This window comes from Oryzias melastigma, linkage group LG13 (assembly GCF_002922805.2).
Source record: "Oryzias melastigma strain HK-1 linkage group LG13, ASM292280v2, whole genome shotgun sequence".
Lineage (NCBI taxonomy): Eukaryota > Metazoa > Chordata > Actinopteri > Beloniformes > Adrianichthyidae > Oryzias > Oryzias melastigma.
In genome coordinates this window covers 21,672,580-21,686,188 of record NC_050524.1, presented here as the reverse complement: position 1 = coordinate 21,686,188, position 13,609 = coordinate 21,672,580, and the positions used below count along the sequence as shown (strand labels likewise).

The following is a 13,609-nucleotide window of genomic DNA, read 5'->3' as shown; positions in this document are numbered from 1 at the left end:
CTGCATTGTAATTTTAGACAACTCCCATGAACCACAGATGCACAATTCCAGTTTCCAAAATATGCATTTCAACGTCTGGATTTGTCAGTTTAACTTGTCGCAGCTTCAAGTTTCAGGAAACTTCAGCAAACTATCATTAGGTTGGAGTTTATATGAATATTTCTCCATGCTAAAAGCAGGACTTTGTTAATGCGGTATTCCTTATTAAAATCTGGCACTGCTTCAAGCAACAAATTAATTACCTACAGTGTTGAAAGCAATTATGATGATTTTGACTATGAGATTTTTTATTATTTTTTAAACTCATAATGTGACAGACATCTTAGGAAGAAAAACATCGTTACGATATTTTGATGCTAGTGAACGCTCAGCAGCTTCTCCTAACTAGAGCGCTCAGTGATCCCTCTGGCAACACTGCAGTGTCAGAGAAACGCATGAACATCACTGTTCTGTGCTTGTTAAGAGCAGTTTATACTCTGCCCATTACCACTAATTAAGGGCAAGTCCTGTCATCTGACAGCACACTTTCAGTTGCACTAGGGACCTGTTGAGAGAAGACGACTCTCTGCTGAGCATCATTCATTTGGTCCTGACAGGTAGCATAAAGCCTTAGTCACAAGCACTCATACTGGAATTGACCCGTACAAGTGCTGCAGGTTTTTGGGTTCTCTGGACCTATAGAGGGTTATGAAGAGGAGCACAGGTGTGTCTTCCAGCTCCCTCGAGGCTCACACGGCCGTCATGAGGAGACATCATTAGAATGGAATGTACCATTGACGCCTGGCTCCTTACTGACCGCGCTCAAGAACACTGCACACGGGGTGTACACGAGGGACTTAAGTGTCCGTAGGTTGTCCACGCAAACTACACACCAACTGTCTAATTTTCTTATTTTTAACAGTCAGACTAAACGCAAGAGTGCCCAATAATAAAGTTAACAGCACTCCTTGCACAGTCCGATTCACAAACACGCCTGCATCTCACCTACTTCACCCTTACTTAGCCTTACCCATAAGTGTTCACTAAGACCTGTTGCCTGTAGCATACTCGTAGTAAAAATGTGCGTAAACATTTTCACTCTACAGTCTCACCAAGCGGTCTACGACCTTGATATTTGTCGTGGACCACTTGCATGCCTTGTACAGGTTTGACCATTCTGTTGCTCTCATACAGATCATATCCCAACACATTCTCATCCCCAAGTCGTCACAAATTGTAGCATGGTTTAAAGACCCTTCTGTGTTACTTTTAGACGTGTTGGCTATTCCATTAAAATCAGGGGTCTGGTCGTTTTGTTGGACGTGGTACCGGATGCGGACCAAACCTCAAAACAGAGCCGGTACCGGTACCCTAAATCTAGCCTTGTCCACATCTAGTACCACGTTTGGAACCGGTACCAATCCGTGTCCAGAACCAATCCACATTCAGTACCGGGTTATGGTTATGGTTAAGGTTAGTGCGGTCCACGTCCCGGTACCGGACCAGTGCCAGTTTGCGGCCCGGAGGTTTTGGAATCGTGATTTAATTGGAACAACCAGCACATTAAAAAACGACAAGTTGGGGACACACCGAGCGTCACTTTTTGACGCGGAGGGTCCTATAACTATGCGTCAAAATGTGTCGACTTGGTAAAGAAATTATGTTGCCTATCCACCCACTGTACGGGCAGTTGTGACTAAGGCTTTATGGAAGTGCAAAGGTGTTAACCCTTTAACACCAGAGCTTTAGTTCCAGTGTTGACATTCTTTTGACTACTGTAACTCCTCAACCGTTTCTGCAATTACCGTAACTCCAGTGAGTTCTGAAGCAGAGACAGCAGTCTTGCACTAATATGCCCCACTTTACAGTAGTGAAGTGGTTAAGCAATCAGCACAAATACGCTGATTCTGTCTCAGAGAAAGGTGGATTTGCACTGTTACGCTACACCATGTTAGTAATGTGTTGCATTCAGGTGCAAAGCATATGTGAAAAGCCGCTTTTCTCCAGGTTAGAATCAGTCGATTTATGATTGATTGTTACGGTAGGTTGTCTTAAGTAATATTGCTGGTGTTAAATAAAGGGTTAAACAAGTAAAAGTTTTAAAAGTTGTCGACAAGAGCATTGGTTTGGTTTTAAATGGAGAGAAATACAAAATAAGGGTATACATTTGTACATGTGAAGTACATGCAAACATTTCTTATTTCTTCAGAACTGTCAGTATTTCTGTGTCCCATCAGTCATATTACAAGCTATCAGCAAACTGGAGTTGTGCATCAATGCTGCAGATGTCCCATCCAGACAATTATTTACTTCAAAACCCTGAAACTATCAAAAGCTCAGTTCAGAAACAGAGGAAAAGTTGATCAAGCAAACACTTCATACAGAAATGCTACTCGCTGATGTTAAAATACAAACCTTGTTTTTGACTGATGCAGCAAAGCCCTTAGTACAAATATTTCTTTATTGGCCTGTTTACAAACTTCTTCTGTGATGGAAGACAAAACTATTGACATTTTAAAGTTTTATTTATATTGAAATAACCGGAAGGATCAATATTTAGTATGCAGGAGTGAAAACTGCTAAATGTGAGACAGTATTTGCCCAATCTTCAGGATTTGTGGGCAAATTTGTTTTCCAAATATTTTTTTTAAGATTCAGCAGTTTAAGTATCCTCTACAAGGAAGCAGAACAGCATGAAGAAAGAAAAAGGGATAGTTTTTTTTTTATTGTGTATTGACAAATAAAAAAGAAAGCATACTTGACTATTGGAACATAATAAAATTATTCCTAAATTGTGCATCCGGAAGTCGCTCGACGATTATTAAATCAAGCCTGCTTTTGGAGACAGAAACTTCAGACCAAACAGGCCAATTTTTCTTTCCTGTTGTCATTTAGGGATAATGGTATAGAAAAAACTCCTTCCGAGCAGCCAGTGCTTGTTTTGACAAAAGCTGCTGCACTCCTTAAGATTCTCAGGATCAAATAAATGTCTGTTCTTCTCAGATTTAATCTTGTTATTGTCAGAAATGTGAAAGTTTACAAGGAAAGCTGCTGTAAAGCAAGAGAAACATCACAGAGTAACCTGTTTGTGTGAAGTGTCACCCGACTCTGAGCAGTATAGTCAGAGACTCCCTCTCTATAAATCTGAACCCTTCAAAGAAAAGTCACTCTTTCATGTGCACCTTCTGTTTCTCCAAAGCCCCCGCCTTCCCAAATCCTGTAAAAACCACTGGAACCCAAAAAAGTCACAAATGCATGGTTTATCCAAATGCAGATGTCTACTACCCACGTGTTGTCTTCTCTGTCTGTTTGTTGACTGTTGCCTGCTTTGCCTTCCTTTCGCTGGAAGAAAATGGTGTGGTTTGTGTTGTTGCACAGTGTGTTTGCTCCTCAGAGACGTGAATGTGTAATTTCTTCACTTCACTGGTTTAGGAAAAATTATTTTGAACCTCAATTTACAAAACTGTATGTAATCAGATTACCGTACATCAATATATCAATAATTAGTAAATAATTAAAAGAATATCATAATTAAAAGTCAAACATGTCCTGTCAAGCAAAAACTTTCACAGGTATGAAGAAAAGTACGACAAAAAATACAGTAATTTCTGGATTTTCCATTAAAAGACCCACTTCAATAATTTTTTTATCTATTTTCAAGGAGTAGTATTAGTATATTTTAGTATCATGTCATTTTTAGCCAAAACCAGAAAATGTGTCATTTTCTGCATACCGTATTTTTCGGACTATAAGTCGCACCGGAGTATAAGTCGTAGGGGCCAAAAAATGCATAATGAAGAAGAAAAAACCATACATAAGTCGCACCGGAGTATAAGTCGCATTTTTTTCAAGTAATTTATTTTACAAACTGGTTGAAAAAAACGATATTACATCATCCTGGAAGGTAAGTTATAACATTCATAAGTGAATAGAAAACAGGCTGAATATGTGTCAACACATATTCACATATTAGCATCATGAAAAAAACGAAAAGGTGTAGCATTTATATAACATAACAGTTTTATTTAACTATAGCCTCAAGAACTCATCAACTTTGTATCTTTACTGTAATTAATTGCACGCAATCTCACTCCATATCACTAAATCCGTTAAATTCTTCGTCCTCTGTGTCACGTCTGAATAACTAAAGTAAATAAAGTAATTGCATAGATCACCATAAGAGGGCACTCTAGACTTACGGTCCATATCTCATCATTAAAAATTCGTATATAAGTCGCACTGGAGTATAAGTCGCAGGGACATTCAATCTATGAAAAAAACCGCGACTTATAGTCCGGAAAATACGGTAACTGCAGGAGTTCATTAGAATTTCACCTCTGACTCCCTGACATCCATCTGTTTAGACTCTCTCACTAGCTTACAGCTCCTCACATCCCCAAATCTAACAATGGCGATGCAAAAACAACGGTGGTCGATATTGGTGCAATTCAAGGGTTCAATTTTGAGTAAGGTTCCAACTCAGACCAGAAAAGCAACGAAATACATGGATCTAGTTATCTGCAAGTTGATGCAACAGAATGGAGCTGGATATAAACTATATATATTGCAATTCTGAGCTAGATTTTCTTTATAAATGTTCTCCATCATCAGAAAAATGCCACAAGAACATGTTAAAAACACCCAAAACACCATCTTCATTGTAGTGGGTCTTAAAGTAGAAAAATCTGTGTTGCCCTTTTAACAATATTATAAAAGGAAAATAATGCAAATGTGCTAATTACCACAGTAAAATGCAATTTATATTCATGTTTTAATTATATACCCTCAAAAACTCACAATAGAACCACATATCTGCGTAATTTTGCTTTAATTTTACTGAATGTTTCATTTAAAAAGTTGTTCCCTTTAATCTGTAATTACTTAAGTTTTTTCTATATTAAATTATATATTGAAACAGATATGAGTTTTATTTTGTTCATATTTGAAATAGTTATGCACAAACAATGCAACCCCTTTATTCTTGTAACTGTAGAAAACTAAAGAATTTTGTGACGTTTTTATATAGAATCAATCACTCTTAAAGACATAAAAAAATATATGAAAATCAAAACACCCTATTTCTCCTAGTCTGAGCTAAAACTGGAGAGATGTGTTTTTTCTAAGTTATATACATTTCCAAATTATTTTAGTTATTTTTAGGCTCTGATTCATATCCCTAAGTTTATTTAAATGTATATGAGATAAGAAAATATGTAAAAAGATGGCAAAAATTATGTAAAACTTAAAAAAAATACATTTGTTGAACAAAAATTAGATATTTACCTGCTTAAATCAATTTAGCTTACATGAATTCCTAAAAGATAAAGTTTTGTGTCTCTGTTGTGTGATTGCACCCTTAGACATTTCCTTCTGCATATTTTGTGCACAGGCACATGCATGTGCATGTGTGTGTGTGAAATAAAGTGTCTTTTTGTGAATGAAGTGCAGTTTTTTCATGTTTGTGACTTGTGGAGTTTTTCTTTACATGGATCTACTCTGCTGTCTCCACCTTCCCCAGCTGTCTTTTTCTGAAGCCATGCGGAACAAGGCCCGTCTGTCCATCACAGGAAGTGTGGGGGAGAATGGCCGCGTCCTGACGCCGGATTGCCCCAAAGCCGTGCATGCTGGCCACGCCTCCTTTCGACATCCTGGCCTTGCTGTGGTCTCCACCGGACTGCCCTGAAAACCAAAAACACCAGACGTGCCTTAACGACATGAAACATGGAGACTTCACATCGACATGCAGCCGCTCCATCATCGCATAATGACAGAAACATTATAAGAAAAAAAGAATCCTATAGTTCAAATATAGTTACATTTTTACACTTTTGAATACACAAGCTTCCCATCGTCATTTCACCCTCCTGGGACTTATTTTACAGCAGACGAGTGAACTTAAGCTGTGGAGGGACGTGCGTACGAGAAGGACCGCTCCATCGCACCTGCCTGCAACTTTACTTTTTCTTACTTTGGGAGGGAAATTTCACACAAATGAGAACGCCAGCATTGAAACACATGGATTTGTGCAGGCTCCTGACCCCTCCACTCTACTGTACAACCATAAAAAGGAAGGAGCAAGCGAAGAAAACGGATGGATGGAAGCAAAACGGACTCATGATGACGATAAAGAGAAGGTCACAGCTAACGATGAAAAACAAACAAAAAAAAAAAACAACCAAACAATTCTGCTCCTGCTCTGTTCATATTAAAGCGCAATGAAGCCGTATCCCCTGACGACGCCTTACTAAAACTAAAAATATTGTTTTCATCATCATCATCTTCGTCATTATCATCATTATCACCTTAACCAGCCTGCAACAATTGAGTGCCAGGTACTATAACTCTTAGGAGACCAGAAAACTGTAAGCTTGAACTTTCAGACTGTGCAAACCTGTTTCTTTACCATGAACCCTTCAAAGTGAATGAAAAGGCTTTCTTACCACTCATATAAATGGATTCTTGCTGATGAGTCAGCAAGATAATCAACCATTATAGGCGTATAGTGTTAAAATTGACACAAAAACAAGCAGGGCTTTTTAAAGAGAAACTGTTGCAATGAAGCCCTCCATCAGCAGCAGCAGCATCATCATGACCGTAGAGATCCTAGAACACAAAGTGGTCGTTACCCATCAAGGAGTGGCTAAAGCAAAGTTTAAACTGTATATTTAGTGCTAAGAATTTAAAAAAGAAAAAAAAAGGCCAGCAAACAGTTTCTCAGCCACACATTTTGAAAATAATTCACTAAACAGTTTTTCTAACAAGACAGATCAAAGTTTTCTTTGCAGGTTGTTCAAAACTCGGTAACTCTGTTTCTACTGGCTTTGATGGGGCTGAGAACCACAGATCTATGCCCCCCCTTCCTTTCATTTGAATTGTAAAGACTTCCTGGTTCGTTTTCCAGTTCACTCGAGGTCCTCCTACAGTGGCTGGGGAGAAGCACCATATCAAAATAAAAAAAAAAGAAAAGCTTGCTTTTTAGAACCGTTGTAAATACCTGAGTAGCAAAACAGAGGCCACATGTCTTTTTAATCATCCTAGGTAAGAATTTCATTGCAATAATGAATAGAAAAGAAAACAAAAACGCTTGTAATTAAGTACTTTTTTTATAATTCTACATATTATATATAATGCAAATAAATATATATATCTATACGTCTATAGAGAGCTATAGAAAACATTGATCACTGATTGTTAAAGGCCATGGCATACATTCTGTTATATGGCTGTTTTTTTGATAACTTGAGAGTATTGATATGCCCCGTCTTTGTGTGTCCCACTCCACACTGAATGTCCTCATGGCACTCATAAGGGGAACACACAAATTGCACACACATCCATTGTTGCAAACACAGGGTCAGCTTGGAGTGATCACTCAAGCGCCATTACTTATTCACTAGTTTTTATTGTCTAAAGTGTTTTTATCACCAAATCCTTTTTTTCTGAATGTCTGTATGTGTGCCTGTGTTTAATGTGAGTGTGTGTGTGTGTGTGCACGTGCGTGGGCTTAGAGCCCTCCAACAGAACATGTAAATGCTCATGAGTTCGGCCCACTGAAAGGAAATCCATTTAAATGCAGTGGAAGGGCTGAGGTGACTGTGGGAACAATGGAGCCTGACATTTCGCAAGTCTAACATTTGTGATGTTTTTTTTTTATTTTTTTATGTTGCCTAAGAGTATTTTTGTTGGTTTCTCACAACATAAAAGTCAGCTACAGACGGAAACACGATTCTGAATTCAACAGGGTTCCAATCGATTTGTTTTTTATTCAAATTTGTCACTGATTAGCATCATAATTATTTCAATTACTGATGGCCCTGGAAAAAAAAAGTACATATCATTTGAAAAAGTAGTCCTAATGGACTTACAATACTACCATAATGCTTTGTGGTGGTAATAACTTCAATATAATGAGTTTTTTTTGTGTTTTTGCCCTTCTTATGCTTCTCCCACTGACATTGTTTTTAACTCTCCACATCTCTTGTTCCCAGTTTTGTCCATCATCCTTAACTTTTACTAAACCATCAGCTGCAGAAGTCTCTTTATGCCTCAAATTAAAAAAAAAAAATACATCAAAATGAGCAAATGGGGATAAATTACCAACTTGAAACACCAGGAGACAATCTGTGGTATTTGTAGCTGTCTTTTTCTTTAAGTTGCATTCCTTATGCACTGTAACTTTTTCAAATTCACACAAAATTGCAAATCCTTCTCAACATTAAAACAACTTTTTCTGTTGTGTGGAATGTGAAACAGGTTGGATCAAAGATCAAGGTTCTGTGATGGAAAAAAAAGGTCTGAAGTTGTATTTTGCTTTATTCACGCTGTGAAATGATTGGTTAAACCTCATCATGTGTCCCAACTGTGTACTGTGCATGAGAACTGGACTGAGTGACCCCTCCCCCCGGCGTTCCAGATAAGAAGTACCCACTGGTTCCAAGAAACTAAATTCCCGTAGACTTCTATAGAGAAATAAACAGCCATTACTCAGTTATTCTATTTGTCAGAAAATTCATTCTTGCTCTGATATTTTTTTAAACACCTTTCTGATCATCCTCATTTACATATTTTAAAGTTACTCAAGTCATAAATTGATCAATCAAATGTCTCAATAAAAGTAGGTGGAGCCTGCTGTCTTCTAGGTCCATCTTTAAGATGAGGGGTGTGGACTTCCAACAAGCTCACTCCCTAATGGTGAGAAAGGTTGCCATAGAAACCCAACTCAGAGCAATCAGTGCTTACTGACTCCAACATGTCGGTATCTCTATCACAACAAAAAAAAGGCAACCAACTTGACTTCAATCAGCCATTTTCTATAGGTGACATCACACTCAATCAGTCCAGTTTTCATAGACAGTCAATGGTCACAACAACTGTACATGTTCCTCAAAAATTTGACAGAATAGTAAACAAAAAATCCTACTTTTTTTTTGTCCTCTGTTCCAAACGGCTGACATTTTCTTTTCATGACCTCAACAGCAGTTTCTGAAGCTCTCCCTCTTAGCCCTAAGATCAGTGCAGATACACCTGAAGAAGGTCTCTAAAGTATATTTCCATTAATGCATCAAATCTGAGCAATTCAAATGGTTCTTACGTGGTTCTTTGAGACAGATTTTTGTAATCACCCCAAGTTGATTTCACAGACACAGCAAATGTCCGTCGGCGCTGGCTTTAACACTTTGTCTTTCATTGTCTTTTTTGCCATCATGTTTCTTTTTTAGTAAAACATTAATTCTGAATCTTTGGGCTGTCTTTGTGGTTTTTTTTACTCTCTGGAGTTAAATTTCCTTTTTTTTTGTTCGATAAGAAAATGCATACGGACGGATCCTAGTCGCCTCCTGGGGAGATGATTCAGGCATGTCCTACTGGGCGGAGGCCTGGGGAAGACCCAGGACACGCTGGAAAGACTATGTCTCTTGACCCGGGAACACCTCAGGATCCCCAAAAAGAGCTGGAGGAAGTGGCCGGAGAGAGGATAGTTCGGGTATCTTTGCTTAGACCGCTGCCCCTGTGACTATATGTCTCGGATGAGCCAAAGAAAATGGATAGATGGAAATGCCTCCTCTTTAGATGTGGAGGAGTTTTTAGGCCCAAATAATCTTGTGGGTCATGTTGTTGAGGGTGACTGATACAGACTAAAACTGCACTGAAGAAAACTGCACAGCAGATGAAGAGGGATTCCCAAAAATTCACACACCCCTGGATCCAGAACTCTTGAAAGGTTCTCATCGGTAAGCAGCAACTGACTGGACATGAATGCTCCTTATGGGTCTGACTTTCTACGGCTCATGCAGAACCTTACATATCTCATCCACATCTCTGTCGACCGGAACAACTGATATATCCGTCTAGCCTGTGTCCATCCCACAAGCTTCTCCAACCTCAAGATGCCCAATCCACTGTCCCGTTTTCTTGAGTAGGTCAGCTCGTTAGCCATGGATGGGGCCAAATGAAGCCAGTCCTTAACTGCTATCCTAGTTAAGCCGTCCAGGTGGGATAATGTTAAGATCTGTATATCACAGTGGTTGGCGTGGTAGATAAGTCTCAGCCGGCCAAATGATTTTAAAACCTTCACACGCTGTGAAGGCTTAAGAGGAGCCTTCTTGATCCTTACTAACCGTTCACTTTGTCATCAGATTCTGGGTCACAATGCCCTGCCATGGGTCCACATCAACACCCAAATAACAAACCAATGTCCCCAAGCTCACCAGATAGATGGGTGCTATCTAGCTCCCAAGGCTGTAAGTCGTTCACTACGCCCTCGTCAATGAAAAACCCATGGCACTTCCTGGCCTGAATTCTCACCCCAGTGAGCTGACAGGATGTCTCCAGGGCCTACAGGGCTTTTAGAGGGGTTAGGCTGTTCTTTTCTGGAATCCTCCCAGGTAAGAGGCCATGAGATGTGGGGACTATTTACATTCACCTAATTGGAACCAGAACATTTAGTTTTTTCCTGAACTTTCCTGTACTTTCACTTCAGAGAACAATCCCTGACTATTGTTCACTCGTCTTAACCGGACTACACAAGAATAAAGCTTGGTTCTAAACTGGGCCTGGTTGTTCTTGTTTGTACTGAAGAATTCTAAAGGTAGGGGGGGTGGCTGGAAGCTGGAACCCTGGTTTCCCTTGCGCCAGTCCTACACACAGCCATCTGATATATCCAGGCGTTTAGTGGGGTGGGGGGTAGAATTAAAGTAAAAAAAAGATCAAATAACCTATTCACCGTGGTTAAAAAATGTCTCAAAGTGTGACTTTAAATCAAATCAGGCAGTAATAAATAATGCAAGTTTATTACTGCTAATTATGGCTTAATAATCACTTACTTTGGACCATTTTTTGTTGGGTCTGGATGACTTTTGGGCTGGAAAACCAAGTTATGATTACAGATCACAGCAGAAAAGACTGCCTAAAATGCCTTCCAGATGCATTTCTATACATAGTTGTTGAGTTGGGAGGAGGTTCTTTAAAGACACAAAACACATTGAACAGATTTGTCAGAATGGACTTAGGTGAATATCATAATATCTACATTGTCTGAGTAATGGAAAAAGGAAAGTGTTGTGTTTGATGAGAATCTAAAGACTTGTGTGATTCGTTCCTTGCAGATGAAGATGCACCATCCCCTGCTGTGATTCATTTGAGCTCCTTTTTTCTGTCCTCTGGGACTCGACAGTCCTAATACAGAGCCATCACTGACAAACATTTCCCATCTGACTTTCACAAACACACACAGGCCTGCACTCGCACCACGCAGGGTTATTACTGACAAGTATTTCCCATTTACCCAAGTGAAATAACCATTTTAGAAAATCCATTCTGCCCTTTTAACCTTGCACCTCCTCCATGTGAAACTTCTTACACTTTGCCCTCCAACAATATTTCTTTTTCATTTTTAAAGGAAAGAAAAAGTCTACGTCCTTTGAGCATCTGATTGTTTACTTACTCTGTAATTCTTATCTGCTGATGTGTCCTTTATTTGCTTCCATGTTTTTTCATCTTTCTCATTTTGAGAACTGTGTCAAATCTGAGATCTCTTCCATGAAAGCTGCTCCCTTTAGGCGACCCTCATGATGGGACAGAAAATAAAAAGCCACACATACAGTCAGCAGAGCTCTTCTTTGTTGTTGCTGCTCACTAGTGACACAAGAGTTTTTATTTTGGGATAAGTGGGAGCGAAATCAAGTGGGTCAACTAAGAGAAAACAACAAATAAGGTATCAGTCAGGGAATCAATCAGACTCAGTATAGTATGAATGAACTATTTCCTGCATAGAACAAAGAAAGAGTTGAGTAGAACTGATAAATTATTTTTTGTCAAACTTGGAAAATAATATTAATTTACTGCTAGCGCCTGCTTCTATCTCCTCCAATAAGGGGATGAAGATTAAGATGGGAAATGTTGACAATTTTATGAGTCAAAACCATCAACTGTGTCAGGAGTCAGAGCTCTGTCTCCCCTCTGGTCTCCAGAGCTGTCTCCAGAGTACTAACACACTACATCTCCCAGCCACCCTAGCGCACACTCCCCAGATGCCGCTCAGCTGACACTCATTGACAATCACCCATAAAGACTGCACAGAGCCTCACTCAGTGCGAAGTGTTGTTTGTGCCAGTCTGCCTGCATTACCGAGCGTTTCTATCTGGGCTTGATTTTCTGTGTACCTGACCTGCTTTATCCCTGATTGTCTGCCGCCTGCCCTGACCCTCACCTGGACTCTGACAACTCTAGTCTCTTCTTTGATGATCCCATGCTGGTGACTGTCCCCTGCCTGTCTGACCCTGATTTAGTTTGTGGACTTTTAGCTGTGCTTGGCTCCTGTCTTCCTGCCTGAACTAATAAAGCTGCTGCATGTGGTACCAGCTGTCTGTTCATTTGTGGCAAACTGTATATGAAAACTGGACAGTGTGACCCCCCTCCCCCTTGAGGTTCCAAACTAACTCCAAGAAGCCAAAAATCGCATAGACTTCTGATAAGCTTATGTGCTGATAAACAGTAGAAAAATAAGAAAGATGCTCCTCCCTGCTGATCCAGTGTGAACACGATGGGCTTTTAGCATTTGGTGCGTTCTGGAACGTCACATGCACGGTGTGAACATGGAGTACGGGTTAACATACGTATAAGGCAACATATCAGCAGACCTCCAAGAATTTGCTTGTGTTAAATACAGACAAACTGATTTTCAGAACAGTAACAGATAAAGCAGTACTGTAATGAAAAGAGCCAGATTTGTGGAAGTATAGTGGTATTTTCTGCGACAGCTTAAATTTCTCATGTGTCAGAGGCTGGCAGGAAGAGTGAGAAGCAGTTTGTAGAGTCAAAGCCTGCCTTCAGCGCTGGGACTGAGGGTCTTAGAGTTTTTTGTAACAACACAGAGGATTTTCTGAGTGAGTTTAAACCCAGAGAGAGCTGAAGAGGAGCATTTTATGGAAAGCTTTCATCTCACACAACCAGTATAACCCCAGGATGGAAAAAATAAACTTGTCTTTGCAATTTGATCTGCCTGCCTTGACGACCTAACTGTGAACGCATGTTTGTCTTTGTGCAAAAGCTGAGGAAGTTTGGGAGAAGTCTCTCATTTCAGTCTTTTTGATCATCCTGGTGTTACTTAAGAGTTTGTTGGCTTTCTTTTTAGGGTTCAACACGTGATGCCAAATACTCACATACTGCAAAAACATGTACCTGGTAACAAGCTTTAAAAAACCTAAAAATGTAAAAAATGTTCCTTAGATAAGCAAATGAAAAATCTGCTAATAGGATAAAAAATGGAATTCCTAATTGCTTTTTTAAATAACTGAGGCATGTTTTCTCAAACTAAGGTTATTTTGCTATTGAAAAACTATCTCGATAAGATCCTTTTTTTTTTGCAAGAGAGGAAATAAGACTTTTTTTTTCTTAAAACAAGAGTTTTTTGTAAATTCTTCTTCATTGATACATTACTTTTTCCCCTCATTTTACCTCTACATTATTTTAGCAATAAAAATTTCAGGACTTCAGAAAGATGTAATACATTTATAAATGGTAAATCATACAATAACATGTGAATAAATTACATTATTTTATAACTTTTATTGTAATGAATAGAAAGCAATAGAAAAGAGTAAAATAGTAAAACTGCTTTATCAGAACTCGAAAT

General features: G+C 39.1%; 1 protein-coding gene across 5 annotated transcripts in view; it reads left to right on the top strand.

Moving 5' to 3' along the window:
• gria4a (glutamate receptor, ionotropic, AMPA 4a) overlaps positions 1 to 9,215 on the top strand; it is a 150,237-nt gene extending 141,022 nt beyond the window's left edge. For 3 of the 5 annotated variants that reach the window (XM_036215073.1, XM_024276788.2, XM_024276787.2), the window contains one exon: positions 5,498 to 9,215. In XM_036215073.1, coding sequence (XP_036070966.1) covers positions 5,498 to 5,662 — 165 coding nt within the window. In that variant the 3' untranslated portion in view covers positions 5,663 to 9,215. The remainder of the gene's footprint in view (positions 1 to 5,497) is intronic. The other 2 variants (XM_024276790.2, XM_024276789.2) reach the window with 1 other exon arrangement.
• The last annotated feature ends 4,394 nt before the right edge of the window (positions 9,216 to 13,609 follow it).